Genomic DNA, 19,965 nt, shown 5'->3' on the forward strand with positions numbered 1-19,965 from the left:
TCCCTGCAATTCACTCACTGTGGCTGCATCTATTGTGTTGACTAGAGAAACTGCACGTCATCCCTCCTGCACCTGGACCATGTTCATAGCCAAGTTTTCAGGTTTTTAACTGGCATTAAATTTCCTAGAAATTGAATGTGTGGAAAATGACAGAAACTCGTTTTACCTCATGAAGGAAATCATTTTTTTCTCATCTTGATTTTTTTAATAGCATGAAAGTCTATACCTCTAAAGACCATTGAAAATGATAGAGGAAATATGTATTTCTATATGACAAAGGTATGGCATTGTGAGCTTAGGAAATGGTACTGTGTAAACTATAAGTCAGTCAGTTTCCAATCACTCAATCACACATCTCACTTTAATCCAGAAAATACTATACAAATGTATTTTATTTCCAGCCAGATAGTGGCTAATTTATGGCTCTGCCAACAATGCCATTTTAATTAATTTTATTCATCTTATTTCTCATTCTCCGCTTCTCATATCTCATCTGTTTGCGTTGCCTAGATTTTAATTAAAAAACCTCTCCTCTCTAAGGAGCAATCTGAAGTGGCAAAAATAATCACTTAAAATATTACAGTCATTAAAAAATTGGCTGTGGTGGAAGCCATGCATTTTCAATTTTCCTACAAATGATGTTTTAGCTTCCTTTTAAAGTGCACTTTGTATCTGAATTGTCTGCCACCAGCCAGCTTGGCTATCAAAAAACAGTCTTCCAGCTGGGTGGGCTGAGTGACAACTCCTTAATGGAGGAAATGGATGGCTCTCTGCTCATGTGGAGGGGAAGGCATACCAGGCAGATTTCATTCCATCTGCCACCAGCTCTCTACAAGCTGGCATTGCCCAAATGCCCAATATACTCATTCCAATAAAAAGGATATTGTGAAAAATAATAAATTGCAAGGCTACAGATGCTTGAAAGAATTATCAGGGCCATTAGACCCCGGGGAGATCATATTAAGAGGTGCCTCCGTGTTCATCTTTGATGAAAACCTAATTAAACTGTGGTGAAGGCGATTGCAAGTATTTTTACAAGTACAGAGGTGAAGTCATTAACATTTTCAGCAGAGTATAGGGAACAACCTTAGAAAAATGCTGTCCTGAATTGTGGCCAAGGACCTGTGTATTGAGGAATTTGCACTGATGTTTCCTGTTGACGCTTTTCTGAATGGCAAATTCTTGTCACTTAGTTACACTGTGTTCTGTATTTCGGTAAAAGAAACCCATATAATAGCAGAGTAGGAAAATATTTTTCATTGACAAATAGAAACAAATAAAGACTATGTTTAAGGGATTTTTTAAATAATTGGAGACTGCTAGTGCTTAGAAGTATAAAGCATATGTGATTGATCAATGCTAAAATAATGAAACAAAGTAAAAATAGCTTTAATTAATTACGTCGGGAGGGCTAGAAATAGAAATAACTATTTAGAGTCATCTGCAGAATTTATACCTTAATTTTACACAGAATAAATGCTAGTTCCCTGATATATACTCACCATAAGTCAATCAAAAGCTATGACTCGGGAACTCACATGCTATTTATAATTAGTTGCTCAAGAAAACCTGAGAGATTGTTAATTATACTCAAAATAAAGTAGTCCTGCAATTCTTGTTTTTGTCATAGCAAGAGTTCATTTTTACTGTCTTTTGAAGTTGTTTACGTTGTTATTGCATATAAATGACATGAGTGAATAGATGCTGAACAAAAACAGCTGGGTATTAAAATCACTGAGAGCAATTTCCTGAAATTATTTTCATACTTTCAATGCATGTTTTGTTTGGATTTTTAACATAGTACATTGATGTTATACAATGCATCTGTAAGAAAAGTGGCAACAGACATCTTGCATTATTAAGTTTTCCTGTCTTAGGAGAATGTTTGGTAATCTGCCAAAATTTGGAGAGCTTTTAAATTTCTAATTGATGGTTCTATCTGCCCTGAAAATGAAAGAGTATTTGCAGTGTTTTTACCATATTGTATTGTGGGAAATATTCTTTAACATTTTACTAAAGGTTTTAAATTGATCTAAAGAATTTTAGTGACTTTTGTAATGAGAAACACAATTAAAAATAGATTTAAATAGTCTTGGATTTCTCTACATCTACTGCTAAGAGTATGGAATATAATAGCTTATTTTTAGAAATAGCACATATTCAGAAATAAAACAACAATTATTTACTTATTGTTTTATTTAGAAGTTTCCAAAAAACACTTCCACATATAATATTATTTGTGCTAACATCATCACTAGGGAATAGATAGTATTGGCCCTATTCTACGGCCTGAGAAACTGAGGCATACAGGGGTTAAATGACATGTGCAAAACCATGTAGCTATTAAGTAGAGAAATGTGTTGGAACATGCCTTCTGATTCCAATCCCCAAATTCCTTGAGGATGGATAGTAACTGAGTTTTCATTCCTTATCATCTCAATCGTTTTTTGTTTCCAGTATTTTGTTCTTTTCCAGTCTTTTTATTTTTATTTTTATCTGAATATAGTTTAATATACATATGTACACATACAAACAGAAATATATTTTATATATATAAACTATACTATACTAATTGGGCAACAAATTTCCTTTGCTTAATATGTTGTTGATATATCTTTACATTGAAATCCATCTCATTTTAAAAATCTCTTCCAGTCATAATCTCCTTGATTCATGTTAAGTGCTGAATTCATGGAGGTATGCTCTAGGAGAAAGTTCAAGCCACCCCTAACCAAGCAGGCCATGGATTCTGCTCAGAGGCAGAAATGCATGCTCAAACAAGCAGAGACCCAGGGATTCTATCTCAATCCAGACACATTCAGGCATCAATTCTTAGTTTGGAGATCATCTGGGAAACCAAGCCAATTCTAAGACATTGAGACCCCTGTGACCACTCCTGAAATAGAATTAGCATGAATCTGTAACTTGCCTTGTAATTGACTTAGGAATCCTCAGAATGAGAACCTTAAAGTGGCCCCCTACCCTCTGCAGGATTCTTAAATGCAGGTCCTGCACATAATCACCTTCTCAGTTGGCCCATTTCTGCCCATTCCTGTTCATACATCTGAGGAATTCACCAGTTTCACAGACTATCCCCTATCTGTTAGTCCTAATATTACCCTGCCGGCTCATATCACCCTTACGTCAGCCTTGGAAAACATTGGGTTCTATTCAGAATGGCTGAGGCAGAAATCATATGTCAATCTCTTTAGTGTGGTGGGGAGCAAAACAAGTCATCTGTGAGTGGGTTCTGTTCATCTCCAGGCCCTGCCACCCAGAAAATGGCAGCCCTATCTGCTATGAGTTAGGGAAGGTTGAGCTGCCTCCCCTTGAGCTGCGGCTGTTTACTCAGGATGTGTCGACCTTTATTTGATAATGTAGCAACTGTACTAAGACTGTGAAGGAGGGAATATTCAAAGAGCAATACTTCTCCCCGCCACCACACCAGGACATTGGGTCTATTGGGAAGAGAGAATAGAGCTAACTGAATCTGCCTTCAAATGTGGTAGGATTAGGATGTTTTCAGTGCAAAGATGAACACTGACTGGTATAAACCACTGTGTTGTTTGAATTTAGATTTGATACTGAGTAGTCTTCTTTTACTACAAATTGGTAAAGAACAGTTTCTTCCCTATAAAAATAATAAAACTACAAAAATGATATCATTTTATCCTTCATGGAAACTTGCCAAAGACAGATTCTACTCGTTTTTAGATCCTACTAGTACAAAAATTGGTTAACACACAAAGTGAGTGCTTAATATACATATGTACACATATACACCATTATTACCTGTGTTTCATATGGTGGCTCTATTGTGGTTATAATGACAAAGATGTATATTTAATAGAGAATTTTCAATAGTTGTACAATTACAAATGGTCTACTCAACTACCAAATGGTTTAGTAACAGCAAAATAACTAACAAAAGATCATTTAAAATATACTTTCAGTTTCCTAAAACACCAAGTCATTTTAATTTTCTGAAATGAGTTTAACAATATGCTATCCAGTATTAGAATGATCTTTTACATAAAATTTCAATCTCAACTAAATTAAAATACGCATCAAATATGTCAATAATATAAATCTTGGAGTAGTGAAACATATTATGTATAACACAGAGTGTTAAAATATTAACAAACAATTCTGAGGTAAATGGAACCAAAATTGAAATAATTAAATTGATATTTACCCAGAAATGACCAACATTTAATGTTAAGTGAGTCATTATTTTTATTACACAAATATATCCTTTTAAATAGTAATATAAATAACCCTGTTCACATGTATAAATATTTCACTTATGTCATTTACTGGGATAATGACTTAATGTATCATTTTCATTGATATCAGAGTCCTTACATTAATTCCAGATAAACATAGGCCAGGATTGTTTGTGCAGGATTCCAGGATGTGAAGATAATTGTGAAAAACATTATTTAGAGTGCAGTGGGTTTATTATTAGAAAAGTAACCTTTGTGATTCTCCTCAGCATTTATTGTCTTTACAGTATGCACAGTAGTAGAAGATCCTTGGGTTTGTCACAGCTTGATAGTTTCTATATACTATTAAGTAAAACTGAATCCTAGTTTTGATCAATGTGTGTGGGTTAAAGATTGTATACAATGAACATATACAGCATATGGCATCCTTGAATTATCTGTATTTATTGTGGTGTGAGGAAGGTTCTGAAGCAGGTGATGCGTGCCACACACTACGACGTATCCATGGTGGTGACAGGCCCAGTGGATATCTTAGTGCTTTAGTGCTGTGAAATGACGCCCTCAAGATCATATGCTCTGACTTTCTTGAACTTAACAGGACCTTCTGAAAACTTTATTTACTCTTTCAGTATACTAGTCTGATTCCTCCCCCAATTGACTTTACCAGCCTTAATCAGCTTAATTATCATAAAACATTTCCTTGCACACATCACTTCCCTTATTCTAGAACACCACTGCCAACAGAATATTGTAGAGATCGCTTAGACTACCACGTAAGATCCTTTACTGTCAGGCTACAGTCTAATTCTGAACATCATACCTACCTGTCACTTTTATCATTCATTCGTATTTGTCATCCAACTAGGATTTCTATCCACACTTTTAAAATCAGTTGCCTGCTCACCTAGACCAGCCCTGGACACAATTCCTACCCTCTCTCGCTCATTAGCATTTACCATGTTGCCTCGCATTGAGACCTGCCTTTGATATATCTCAACTAGATGGGGATTTTTTTGAGAGCAAAGGTCACGTATTGTTATACTTCATTATAAACCCCTTCTTCCCAGTACCTTCCTTAATGCCTTCTATATGGTGAGTTCTCCATAAAAGATTAATTGATTATCTGAAAAGGCATAGCCATATCACTTATTCACTGATTTATTGAATTATTCAATGAATATTTTTGAATTCCTAAAAATACAGCACGAAATAAAATGTACATGATCCCTGCCCTACAGAACTTATAGTAACTGGTATTTTCTGTGCAACTATTTTTCTTCATATCTATTTTATTTTAAGAGCATATAAAACTTAAAAGAATGCTTGAGCTTTCATTTATTAGCACTTCTCCATATATGACTTATTACCAAAAAGTGATTAATGGAAACATCACATTTTTTAAAAGTCAAAAAAAAAGTAAGTGCCCAGTTTACTCAGCTCCAGTGTTTGATCTTGCCTTTGACTATTCACTTTAAGCTGAAAAAATATAGGTTAAAAAGAGTGTCACAAGAAATTATTTTTCCTTATACTTTGTAAACCTAGAGTCCTTTGGGAGAATACCAAAGTTTGTGATTTCCCAGCTCCTCATTGGGGATATCACACACTTCTTAGGTCTGGTCAGAAACCTTCACTCAAAAGGTAGCTGAGAATATATGCTCATATCAGGGATTACTTTGACCTTTTCTGTATTCCATGTTTTGATTAGCGGGCTATTCTACTCATATCCCATTTACAGATAAATTATGAAAGGCTTGAATGGCAAGCCAGAAATACAGGGAATATTGAAAAGGTCAGTACAATTCAGCCCATAGCCACAGTATTGAAAATCTATGACAAGTCATTATCACACTTAATTCTCACAAGGAGTATGGTAAAGATGGGAAATTGTTCCAATTAAAATATTCTTGTTTCATACTGAAGGCTGAGGTGGCAAAGCTCAAATGGCCTCTTGACTCCTTTTTTATGATAACTTAATAAGTTAGAAAGAAACTGTAATTGAATTAAACAAGACAAAAAAAAAGAGAGGTAACAAGCTCTTTTGATTTGAGAGTCCCTCATAGATGGAATAATATAATGACTTTTCTAAAAACTCTAATTATACATGAGTAAGACAGATCCAGCTACAAAACCAATTCAACAGCCACCCCATGCTCTCTCTTTATCTACAGCATAGCTGTCAGTCAGATGGGAACTCCATTTATTTCCATGGAAATGAAGGCAGTGAGTTTAATTTTGCCACCACCCGGGACGTAGATCTTTCTACCGAGGATATTCAAGAGCAGTGGTCAGAAGAATTTGAGAGCCAGCCTACGGGGTAAGTAATTGTTATCTCCCATGCTGTGTATAGCACTTACATTTATTCCACTGGACATGTTTTAAATGCATATTGTTGAATAGCAAAGCATGGTTAAAGCAATGCTGATGATTCTTGAAATCTGACAAGCCAAAAGGTTTACACTTACCCTAAACATCCTTTATTAGTAATCAGCTATTTTTATGCATATTAAAAATTTGTGATTGGAAATACTTTTATCTTTAGTTGAATCGCTTATACGTCATCTTTGTTTATTCAGCTTTTAATGGGAGAACATTTTTTTCAAAATGTATAGAATATAAAATCTTTTCACCATGATTATATTGAGACTTTCAGTTGTCTTCCTAAAATCTGAGATTTATAGATGCTGCTACCTGGTATTCAGTGGAATGTGGTTCTGATCTAAAAAAAAAAATTGTTTAAGAGGTGAAATTTATCTTTGAGGGCTTTTTAAGGAGAAATATGGGGCTGAGGTTACAGTAGAAGTGCAATGTGGATGGTTTGCTGGGTAGTATTTTCTGGCCATTCTGAACTATGTGCCTTCTTCTGGGTCCTGTATCTCTAAGATATCTCCTATTAATCAAGCAGAATTTTCAGAAGTTCAAGTTAAAAAATATTAACAGATTCAGAGAATCAAAATTCAGCAGGTAGTGTAAGTGGAGAGAAAATTCTAGAAATTTCTTGGTTCTCACCTGGCTTTTCTTTTTGCAGTAAACATACCAGGTCCTATTGTTTAGTGTCTGTTTTATAATACTACAATGAGGGTGAATGAAATAACATCATTTTCATGATGAATATTAAATAACAGTAATTTAACTGTTAACCATGAGAAACTTTTTCGTAACACAACATTGGAGATATAGTCATGTCTCTCTGATTTCAACAAATTAAATAAAAACAGGATGGAAATTCGACGTGCCTGAGTGGCAAGAGGCAGTAGTGCTGGCTTGGGCTCCCCGCTTCCTGCGTGTTCCCTGGGAACTGATTCAGACCCAGTAAGAGGGAAATCTAAGCAGCAGCCTGAGCTGCGGTGCCTGCTGTTATCCCTCGCTTCCACCTCAGGTCTCTCACTGCTGAAAGCTAGATTTCTACTCTGGCTGGCCCAGCTCTGCTCTGCTTTGCCCCAGGGTAGTCTCTCGGGTCGGCCAGGGTAGGAGGCTGACACTTTGGAGGACCCCACCCTCTCAGGACTTACCATTAACCTCTCTGGGCCTCGCACCAATGCTCAGGCGCTTTATTCCACAAAGTCCTTCTTTCGTTCCCGTCACCCTTGAAGTTCCATGCCCAGTGTCACTCCTGGAACTTCTTGAGGGACCAGCAACCACTGCTCCTGTTTTTCACCTCCAGGACCTGCCGGGCAGCGTTAGGCTGCTTTCCTTCCATACACTACCCAGGGCTCATTCCGCTCCCCTCACAGACCAAAGGACTTTGATGGGGTCCGGAACTTTGGCAATGTACACAAGGCTTTACTACTTATCTTCTGGAGAGAAAGGATCCCTCACCAGCATATCAGTTCTTTCTTTCTGACCACAAAATAATACCCTTCCTGATTATGGAACTTAGCTGCCTAGGAAGGGTTCCCAAATTTTGAAGCAGAAGAGATTTGTTGACCCCCACTCCTTCATTTCTCCAAGCTAACACCGTCCATGCAGCAGTGAAGAGTCATCCACTTCAGTGAGAACCACATCCCCTGGGGACTCAGATGACGCCCCCCAGTGATACCAGCCCCCAACCTGATAAAGCAGAGAGAGAAACACAAGTTTAATCTCTGTAGTACCATTCCACATAAATTCCAGTGTTTTCCCTCTCGCAGTCTCTCCAGTAAAGCTCAGTCTTCAGTGTCACTTCTCTTATTTCGAGGAGAGAGATAATTTATTTTCACCTATTTTCTTTCCCAGAATGACCTCTTCCTTTTTTTAGTGTGTGTGTATCATCATATCCTGTTTATAGAAGAACAAAAGAAATGCTCCCTGCTAGTAACAGTGGAGACTTAGTACAAAGACACAGAAAACCCATTCATGAATTAAGCTTAGAAAGCAATTGATTTGATATTAGAAGAAACTAAACATATTTTAGAAAATTAATGTCCTAGTCCAGAGACATAGCTGGACTAGTACACTACACACACACACACACACACACACGTACACATTCCACTTTCACAGAACACTAATAATACAAGAAAATTTGTGGCCAAAACAAATCATCCATCCTCCAAAACAACAACAACAACATAGCACAAAAGTATTTATACCTGAAAAAATAGCTAAAATCAATATGGACGCAGAGGAACATCAGAGCAAATTCCAGTCACTCAATGTCTCAGGTGGTTTCAGTTCTGCTCTTTGGACATTGCTTAGGACTGAGTATATATCAGGATTTGGTCACGGTTACGAAGCCGATACTTTCTGGCAGTTTTCAGTTCCAATAATATAGGATAATGTACTTGACAATAGCACCTGTGCCACTCTAATTGGTATACAATTAATTCATCTAGATTCTAAAGGCAGTTTAATTATTCTAGCAACCACATCACACCTTGGTTTATTTAAGGCTCTTCCCCTAGCATGTCAGGCCACACCCCCCAGAATTATCTCATTTATGCTTCCATCTGATAGCTCAGTTACTAAGTTGACAATATGTTATAAAGGTATAAAAGGATAATGAGAGGACCTAGCATTTTCTGCGTTTGGGGTGATGATAAAAATGCTGGTTTAGTCCGTAGTGGGGTGTGTGTGTGTGTCTGTGTGCCCTCCCCACACTCACCCAGTCCCAAATGCTGCTGTATTGGTCTAGAAAAGAATGCTGTTATAATCATTTTTAATCATAGCTTCTGGGGAAAAAGAATCTTGTCACAGAATCAATGTGAAACACTTTTACCTAAGAGATGACAGAAAAACAGATTAGGAATCTGATAATGAAATTCTTGATATGTTTTGTTTTCTCAGCCAGGTTTACAGAATATTTTTCTCATTCTTCTCCTCAGCCATCACCACCCACACAGACAATTTATCATTATAAGCTCATCTGCTAAAATAGGTGGAAAACATAGGTGGTGTTCAAGAGTGGCCAATGGAGTTGATTGACTTTGGTAGATTTGAGGTCACTTTTTAAAAACAATTTAAAAATTAAATTATTAATATGGATCTATTTTATCTCTTTTAACTATGTTTTTTCCTCTCATAAGAATTATGAGAGAAAAAAAGAATATGCAGTCCTCTCTAATAATATTTTCAAAACATTTCATATGAATAGTGAGAAAGAAAAGAAAGCCACTAAGTCATTATGACATTTTTGGAAACCACTTTCCCAAACATCCCTATTTTCTTACCAATGAGTCAAAGATCAAACATCTCAGATCCCAAGGATGCAAGAGCTGTTGCCTTTCACATCACAGCGCTGTCCCACATCCAGCACTGATAGGTTTCACTTTTTAAAGTGGGATTTTAAAGGTTCTTTTTTCTAAAAAAGACACATCTGTTACTTCAGCAAGACAGAAACTTTAATAGATACACTGCTAATTTATGAGTCTTTCGGAACTTTGGCTTAACCTTACAAACACATCATTTAATTATCAGCTACCATATCTTACCCAGCTGAGGCCGTCTTTAGGTGGGAAGAGGCTTTGGAGAAAAGCATATTATAAGATGGAATTGATATACTTGTCTTTCATCCTAAATGCAAACATTGCATGTTTTTACTATTCACATACTTTTTAAAAATACCTTTTTTTATTGCTGTCACCAGAGTATTCATGTTAACAAGAAACGCCACAGATACAATGAATATTAGAATAATTGAAGACAGCATGTTCCAGTCTTCCCCACCAGCCCCAAATCCTTCGGAATTACAGAAAATGAGCAAATGAATCTATAATAATACTATAAAACAAGAAAGCGTGCTCTAGGTAGATGAGGAATTAGGGAGGATTACACAAGAAAGAAGGAATTACACAATTACAAAATTACACAAAAAAGGAAGAAGGAATGTGATGGAAGGAGGTTACTATAGCCCAACACCGGGATGAGTGACACCACCAGAAGTGTCCCAGCACTGCTCCAGGTCACAGGTTCTGGATGCAGGAACAGGACAGAGCTCTTAGGTACTGCCTGCCATAGGTACTGCCAGTAGATGAGCCCTCACTACACACACTTCCAAGCAGAGGTCTCCCCCCAGGACCAAGCAGTGAATGTGGACACTTGGAATGGAGAAGCAGGTGGTGCCAGGTGATGGGAAATGTCTCCTGGTTTGAAGGGAATGAAGAGCCTCCACGTGCTCCCATCCAAGGGCACATCTGCCCCCTGTTGGTGGGTATGTCTGCACCAAAACTAGGAGAGACTAATAGAAACAAATTTAAGCAAAAGATCTTGAATCATCAAATGTCAGTAATACCAATTCCATTAAAAAATAAATAAATAAATAAATCATTGAACTAAAGAACTACAAACTGAGAAAATGGAAGTAGCAGAACAAGCAAATGGAGATTTTATGAGAAGTACAATTAATGTCCTCAGAGAGATAAGAGAATACTGCATTTGTGAAATTTAAACAGATTTTATAAGCAAAAAAAATGAGCCATGAGAAATGAAAATATATGATTGTTAAAGCAAACTTAATGAATTTTTCCCCCCTGAATATTAGAATAGGCATAGATGCAGAACACATTAGTGAGCTAGAAATTTGAGTATGGAAATCTTTACAAAATTAACATCATTAGATGTAAGAAATAAGATGTAAAGTGGGGGGAGGGGCAGAATTGGCCCTTCTAACATTAAAAATAATAGGAATTCCAGAAGAAGAGGTCAGAGGGAATATACGGAATGAAATATTGAAAGAAATTATTGAAGAAAAGGGCCTGAGATTTAAGAAAGAAAGAAAAAAAAAAGACATAGTTTCCTCTGAATCAAAATATTTGGCAAGATGAATGGAAGAAAAATACCAGTCCTCAACCATCAAGGGTAAACTTCAGAACACTGATAAAAGAGGAAATCCTACAAGTTTCTAGTTGAGATTCATTATACTTTCCTTGGTAGCCCTAAGCATCGGGTTTTGTTTTGTTTTGGTTTTTTTTTAAAAAAAACAGTTATTTTATTTTTGAGAGAAAATTATTTGCAACGTAAAATAATTCCAGAAAAATACCATTCAAATAATAAGGAAAATAACAACCTTTTCAGATATACAAGTTTCAGAACATTTACCCTCTGAAAGAATAACTAGATGTATGATTGTAAATTAACCCAAGAGGAAGAGAGATTCAAAAAAGACTAGTGAGCAAGTAAAAGAAGTAAAGCTTATAGTTCAGTCTAAATAAGTATTTATTATTGAAAAATTTATAAAACTTTGGAATAAACATGAGAGGTACAATGGGAGGTTGACAAAAAAGAGAAAGAATAAGGATTAAAATACTGACAAAGTTCTTTACCTACTTGGAGTGAGGATATCTTGCTTAAACTCTTAATGTTAATAGAAAACTATGAAGGTATATATGTGTGTCAGAAAAAAATAAATAAGCCAAATATAGGATATGTAACTTCTAAAGCATTAAGTTAGCATAGAACAAAGAGGACTTAGTCCAGCAAATTTCAGGAAAGTGAAAAAAAGTAAATAAAAAACAGGGTAAAGAGAAAACAAGTTGCCATGAACAAATCTAAACATATCAGTAACACAATTTCAGTGAGTTATATTAATTTATTAAATGAGATTCTCACAGTTTTTAAAAATAAGCTATATATTTTCTATTTATGAGAGATCCAAACTAAAATAACACAAGAAGTTGAAACTAATATACTAATATATTAAGCACGTGAAACAAAAGAAGCAAGGAGGCATATTAATATCAGATATTCAAATCAGATGAAATAAAATGTAAGTTTAAGCATTAACAGGGCTGAAAAAGGATTTTTTGTTATGACTTCAGTGTGCTCCAGCCACCTTCCAACTGCCAGTATCGCCACTCATTTCTTTGCCCAAGGCCTCTTTCTTTTTGTTATTCTCATTTCCCCGCCCCTTCTTTGGCAGCCATCAACTTGTTCTCTGTATCTATGGATCTGTTTCTGTTTTGTTTATTCATTTATTTTGTGGGGTTTTTTTTGGTTGTTTTTGTTTTTTTATATTCTATATATAAGTGAGATCATACCGTATTTGTCTTTCTCTGCCTGACTTACTTCACTCAGCATAACACCCTCTAGGTCCCTCCTTGTTGCAAATGGCAAGATTTCATTCTTTTTTATTGCGGAATAATATTCCATAGTGTGTGTGTGTGTGTGTGTGTGTGTGTGTGTGACTTCTTCTTTATCCATTCATCTCTTGATGGACATCTAGGTTGCTTCCATATGTTGGCTATTACTAGTAATAATGCAATGAATATAGGGATGCATACTTTGAATTAGTGTTTTTGTTTTCTTCAGATAAATAGCCAAAATTGCTGGGTCATATGGTAATTCTATTTTTAATTTTTTGAGGAATTTCCATACTGTTTTTCATAGTTGCTGCACTAATTTACAATCCCACCAACAGTGCACAAGGGTTCCCTTTTCTCCACATCCTCTCCAATACTTGTCATTTGTTGATTTATTTATAATGGCCATTCTGGCAGGTGTGAGGTGATATCTCATTGTGGTTTTGATTTGCATTTCCTGATGATTAGTGATGTTGAAAATCTTTTCATATGTCTATTGGCCATCTGTATGTCCTCTTTGGAGAAATGTCTATTCAGGTCCTCTTCCCATTTTTTAATTGGATTGTTTGGTTTTTTGGTATTAAGTTGTATGAGTTCCTTATATACTTTGGATATTAACCTCTTATCAGATGTATCATTGGCGAATATATTCTCCCATTCAGTAGGTTGTCTTTTCGTTTTGTCGATGGTTTCATTTGCTGTGCAGAAACTTTAGTTTGATATAGTACCATTAATTTGCTTTTGTTTCACTTGCTCGAGGAGACATATCCAAAAAGATAAGAGCAATGTCATTGAGTTTACAACGTATGTTTTTTTCCTAGGAGTTTTATGGTTTCAGGTCTAACATTTAACTCTTTAATTCATTTTGAGTTTATTTCTATACATGGTGTAAGAAAGTGGTCCAATTTTTTTTGCATCTATCTGTCCAGTTTTGCCAGCACCGCTTATTAAATAAACTGTCTTTATCCCATAAAAAGGAATATTTCATGCAACAGTATATGTACAGCACTTTGCACAATGCATAGCACATAATAAATAATCAAAAAACTTAAAAATTGGTTGTTATTTCAGCTATAATTACTGTCAGTAATGAGATATGACCAAAGTGGTGCTCAAAGAAAATTATGCTCTTATTAATTAATGAGGTATAAAAGAAAACAAACAAAATTAAATAGGCCAATGAAACCCCTAAATAAACCAATGAAATATGTCATTAAGAAAAAAGACAATGTTAGTCAAATGATAATTGGATATCTTTTAAAACCATGCAAGTGCTGGGCCGGCCCGGTGGCTCAGGCGGTTAGAGCTCCATGCTCCTAACTCCAAAGGCTGCCGGTTCGATTCCCACATGGGCTAGTGGGCTCTCAACCACAAGGTTGCCAGTTCAACTCCTCGAGTCCCACAAGGGATGGTGGGCTGTGCCCCCTGCAACTAGAAAACGGCAACTGGACCTGGAGCTGAGCTGCACCCTCCACAACTAAGACTGGAAAGACAACAACTTGAAGCTGAACTGCACACTCCACAACTAAGATTGGAAGGACAACAACTTGACTTGGAAAAAAGTCCTGGAAGTACACACTGTTCCCCAATAAAGTCCTGTTCCCCTTCCCCAATAAAATCTAAAAAAAAAACCATGCAAGTGCTAAAATGGATCAGAGTAAACTTGCTGCAAGCTGTTATAAGACACTGATTACTTCTTAGTTGTTCTGCTTTGTTTTTGACCTAGGTTCTAGCATTGCTTTCTATTTATTTTTATCTTCGAAAAATATGGACAGTAATATTTCAAATAAAGAAAATAAGCTCCACATGCAAAAGTTGTTCTGGAACTCATTCATAGAAGTTCTAAACCCTCCTGTAATTTGCAGCTCATTTACCGGCCATTTTGGCTCTTGACACTGCCATTCTTGAATTGGTTAATAGCCCCTTCCCGCTCTGCAAACCAGCTGTCCATATGAGCATCCAGAATACAGCAACTGGCTCCCTATCCAAGAGAGGACCCACTTTACTAAAGTCACAGGAAAAAAGAGAATGAAATCTGAATTCTGAAATGATTTAATTCCCAACAGCCTGGCACAACACTGGCCAGTGATAGGACTTTTCTGTGGAAGGAATCAGAGTAGGGTGCTGGCACCAAAATGTTCAGATGCCCACTTCTTCATCATGTCTTTGATTTCCATATTCCTTCCTTGGTAGATCACATGATCCACACTGACCATAAGACAGTCCTGAATATCCAGGAGTTTATAGGAAGGAAGAGCAGAACTTGCATAGCTTGGGGTTATCTGTACTCTAGAACACATCCAGGAACATTAGGGAATTGAACATTTAATTCCTCAGGGACATTAAGTGGGCTAGGTAATAAAAGTATCTGCTACTGTATTTTGACATCCAACAATAGAATAATGATTAAATACAGCTTGGCATGTACATAAAAAAATATTATATGGCCTGTATATAGAGTTAATAAGAAAGTGGAAAACGTGTACATTGTTAATGTAAGTGAAAAGGGGCAGAATACAAAAACATGTATACAATATTATCACAACTATCTGGAAATATACATTTAAAAATATTTGAAGTAAATACACTAAAATATTATGATTGTGCTTGTCTCTGGAGTAGTGTGGTTATGGGTGATTTTTTATTCTTCTATTTGTGTTTTCCAGTTTTTCAATAATGAGAATATTGCTATCATAATTGAAAAAGAAAATTGAATTTCTTCCTTTAAACTTCAAAAAAAAATATTTCCAACTGTACGTCTTAGAATAACTCATGCAAGTGTCCTTTTCGAAGCCATAACCATCACTTTGTGAAGAGTCTTCCCCTAATTAAAAAATAAAAACAAAAAGCATCTACTGGCAAATACTTCCTGTATATGACAGAATACCCAGAATTCCCACACATCAACAAGACACGGAAAATATGCCAGAGAGCAAATAGGACTTACCCTGGGATCAAATATCCTTTGCTATCTTTGGCCTTGCTGACTTTTTCAAATGGTCAGAGAGAATAGTCTCTTAGATGCTAACTTATTTGTAATTCTGTCCAACTTCTAGTCCTAACAGTCCGGTTATACTACCATCCACACCCTATTAACTGCATTATAAATTTGCTCTAAAGAAGCTCTTTCAAGAAATATGTTTAAAAACAGCTTATCTAAGATTGCAGAAAAAAAATTGAGCACAGGTCAAATGGTTTCCACAAATGGTCAGCCATAACTTAGGGTCGGAGAGGTGATTTATTATAGAGAGCTCGAAATGCATGCAAAGTGTTATTTAAATATTTTAAAGACATTGCTTGCAAAATGGGACACACCTACAACTGATTCAAAAATTTCTATCTTAAAATTTAATGCTATCTAGTGGAGTAAAATTAAGAATAAAAGTAATATAAAATCAAATAAAACGATTTTGTATTGGATTCCTTGTACCAGGGAGATGGTACCAACAAATCTTCCATATAAACATTGAAAGTTGAAACTGCATATAGACCAACAAGAACAATTTCTGTTATAGCCTCTTCAATGTGAATTGATGTTTTATTAAAGATAGGCTTTAAAATGATTTAGAACTCTTCAGAACAGTTTTGAGCATCTTCTTGTTATTTTCTACAAATTATTCCCTCTGTCCTACCCAGAAGAATTATGTTACCTCTGATTAGAAGACTTTTCACGAATGCTTACAAAGTTAAAGAGGGATTTTATTTAAGCTTATAATTCAGGATAAGTGAATTGAAGATATATTGCCAGTCTAAGTTTACATTATATTAAATGGGTCTTTTTTGTTGTTTTTTTACAAGCATGTTTATTTCTATTAAAGCAAAACATACTTGACCATTTAGATAACATAAATAATAAATTTAGGGGCCCAGACAGATTATAGCCAAAATCTTAAATGTTACAAAAGCCCTACAAGGTAGATTAAATGTAGTCTTTCTTTCAGTTAAGCATCCCCTTACTTAAAGATATTTAAGCAAGAACACTGCATACCATATTGCACCTTTGTCCAAGATTGTTTCTCTGCTAATTCTAGTATGAAATAATAAAAATATTATAATCTAGAAATTCATTTTAATTTCTACTTTGACTTATTTTAAAACAAAAATAGCACTACATTTTATTTACAGGGGGCAGAAAAGGAAACTAACATTCATTGAGACTGTAGTGTCCCAGGCAGTACATTATTTTCTCAAACATTCTCTAGCATAGGTCATATTTCTTTCTTATTGGTGAGAAAGCTGAATATTTTCTACCATTCTAAAGCCAATATTTTTTATTAATATTAATCCAACAAGAATATAAATAAACAACGTGTGTGATAAAAACCTTAAACAAAATTGAATTTGAATGAAATGCAGTAGAACCAATTGAAGAAAATAATTTTTGAAATGCAGTACATGCAGGAAAGCCTTCAAACAGAGCTCATCTTTTTCCTTCACCTAAGCTGTCATGCTAGAGGAAAACCTATAAATGCGATGGAGATGGAGAAGCCTTCAGTCAAAGAGTACACCTTGCTAGACATCACAGGACTCATTCTGGAGATAAACCTCATGAATATAAATTAATGTGGAAGGATCTTTACCTATGGCACATCCCTTATTAAATATCAGAAAATTCATCCAAATAGAGACGTTATGGATATAACAAACTTATTCACCCTCAGAGAATTCATAGTAGATTAAAAACCGATGAATTTGGCAATTATGGGATCTTCTAGCTAGGCTTTATTCTATATCTTAGTTCAAACCTGAAGTTGCCAACTTGGTTTAATATATTCTGGAAAATGTAATAAAACAGTTTTTTATAGATAATGTGAAGTGTTCCACTACCTTTAGACTCTTTTATGCCAATAATAATAGGAAAATATCTGATTAAAAAATAAGACCTATATTGCCTGTGTTCGTATTCTTAGTATTTTCCTCAACCTATAATGAGAATGTTTAAGTTTTCATTCTGAATTATAGTGCATATAAGTTAAATGTCTTTCCTTATGGTTTATCTGAATATTATTTGCTTATTGCAGAGCAAACATTTAAAATCAAAATCAAAATTTCCCCATGCTAATCTCCTTTCTCACTGTTAAAATATTGGCATACACACTGGCATATATTCATTCAGACTTTTCTATGATGATACCAAAAAGAAAAAAGAAAAACCCACCAGAATTTCATTTTACACACTACACTGCAACTTCATTTTTTCAAACTTTAAGAACATGTTATGAATGTCTGTTTTTCAAACTTTAAGAACACTAGAATGTCTGTTCTAGTCAGTAAATGTAGGTCGTTATTTCGAAAAGGCAGTTTATTGAAACTGGTACTAGTTTATCTAACTTAACCCTTAGTGATAGACAAAGACTTTTGTAATAAATTTTTTACGTATACTTGTTAAAGTATTTCTAAAAGGAAAAGAAAAATAGAGACTCAGACATGTATATGTACATATACATATATATGTGTGTGTGTGTATGTATGTAATTTTCATTTTGATAGTTACTGCCCAATTTTCCTTCAAAAAATATATAATGTTCTGTTTTTCAAGCTCCTGAAAGAAATTTTTGTTAAATTTCAGCTTTATTGAGATGTGATTCATAATTTAGATATAATTGATTGAGACATTTAAAATTGTAAGCTTTTTAAAGTGTGCATCGTGGTGATTTGACACATATACATTGTGAAAGGCTTTTATCCATCTAGTAATTGACACATCCATCACCTCACATATTTATTTTTTAAATAAGAACATTTAAGCTCTATTCTCCATCTCATTCTTAAAAGTATCAAAGTTTGAGCTGATTAAAACGTAATTAATTTTATTCTCAAACCATTCCAACACAGCTAATAGGGAGAACCATCAGCTTTCCAGTTAAGAAACTCCTTTAAATTATTTTTGCTTACAAAAATATTTCTTTTTATTGGCACAAAAAGTAGAAAGTTGTATTTTAAATATATAAATTTAATATTATTGTGATCTTGCCCCTTCTGAGCAAAAAAGTTGTCTTGGGGCATTTTATTGATTATTAAACTTTTTTCTGTGTTCCAACTTCATCCTACTCCATAATAAATAATAGATACCACTTATTTATAATAAATAATATGGGCTTTTTTTTTTTTTAGAATTAGTCATCAAAGAATCAATATAAATTGCTATGTTGTAGAGAGCTCTACCCCCAGGCAGACATCTCTTCAAATTCAGTTCACATAGAACCACATTTCCATGGGGAAAACATAATTTAAATCATAGAGAACTAACACTCCTATTTCAAGGAAATAGCAATGCTAACATTATAGAGCTCCTCAAATACCACTGCTTGCCTCCAAGATTTGGTTATGTTATCATTTTGTTTCATGTTTTATAATTGTTATATTAGGAGAGAGTTGGGGACCACATCATTTTTGTAACTGGCAATGACTGCAGTTTTGCGGCCTTGGAGATCAGAACTTTGATGCTCAGGGAGTGAAAGGTCCTCCCTAAACCCCCAGCCGCTGATGGAGCTCTGCAATCCCCTCTAGGGTACTTTCCCTTCAGCTAAGCTCAGCCAGTGTTTATATAGATTCATGAAAGAATGAGTTTGTGTTACAATAGGCTCCTACTGAATTTTTAATAAATTCAAGATAATTTATTCATAGTAGTGAGACTTACAAAATGATTTTTCAGACCTCTCTCAGCTTCTTTCTCTTCATAGTGGACTAAATTTTCCATTTCAGTTGATTGTAAATATTTGGGTTTCTAAAGAAAATACTTTTACTTTTGTTATCTTCCAACAGGTAGAGTAGGAAAAATTAGAATATGTTGGACTTTAAAGATTGAAAAGAAATACAAAGTCTGAATTTTATCTCACACAACTCTGTAGTAGAGGTCGTGAAAATAATTTATTTAGATTAATCTAGAACCACTTGTTTATAACTAATAATTAAGACAAAAAGACTGCTAATCTCATTGCTCACTTGAATAGAAGGTTCTTTTAGTCCGTGACAATTCCATCTTTTTAAATTTAATTTTTAATTTTAAAATGCTCTAAAGTAGATAGATAACTAAAAGGGGTCATCATATGCATCATTTATAACCTTAACTTGTTTTGTGGATCAGTAGGCTGAGTGGTTTAATTTGGATAAATGGAGCAAATAAAAGATCGATGAACCAGTGTGAAATTTTCTTGTATGAATCAATTGAGGTTCCTGGTTAATTTACAGTGGTCCGATACTATTAAGAGCTGCTTCAAAAGGTATTTATTGTGGTGTTGAATGAT

At 34.9% G+C, this 19,965-nt stretch overlaps 1 protein-coding gene across 4 annotated transcripts in view; it reads left to right on the plus strand.

Annotated features, from left to right (window-relative positions):
- The window catches only part of RELN (reelin), a 502,053-nt gene that overhangs the window by 295,006 nt on the left and 187,082 nt on the right, over positions 1–19,965 (plus strand). For all 4 annotated transcript variants that reach the window (XM_074340625.1, XM_074340624.1, XM_074340623.1 and 1 more), the window contains exon 11: positions 6,395–6,540. In XM_074340625.1, coding sequence (XP_074196726.1) covers positions 6,395–6,540 — 146 coding nt within the window. The remainder of the gene's footprint in view (positions 1–6,394; positions 6,541–19,965) is intronic.

This window comes from Rhinolophus sinicus, linkage group LG09 (assembly GCF_036562045.2).
Source record: "Rhinolophus sinicus isolate RSC01 linkage group LG09, ASM3656204v1, whole genome shotgun sequence".
In the NCBI taxonomy this organism is placed as follows: domain Eukaryota; kingdom Metazoa; phylum Chordata; class Mammalia; order Chiroptera; family Rhinolophidae; genus Rhinolophus; species Rhinolophus sinicus.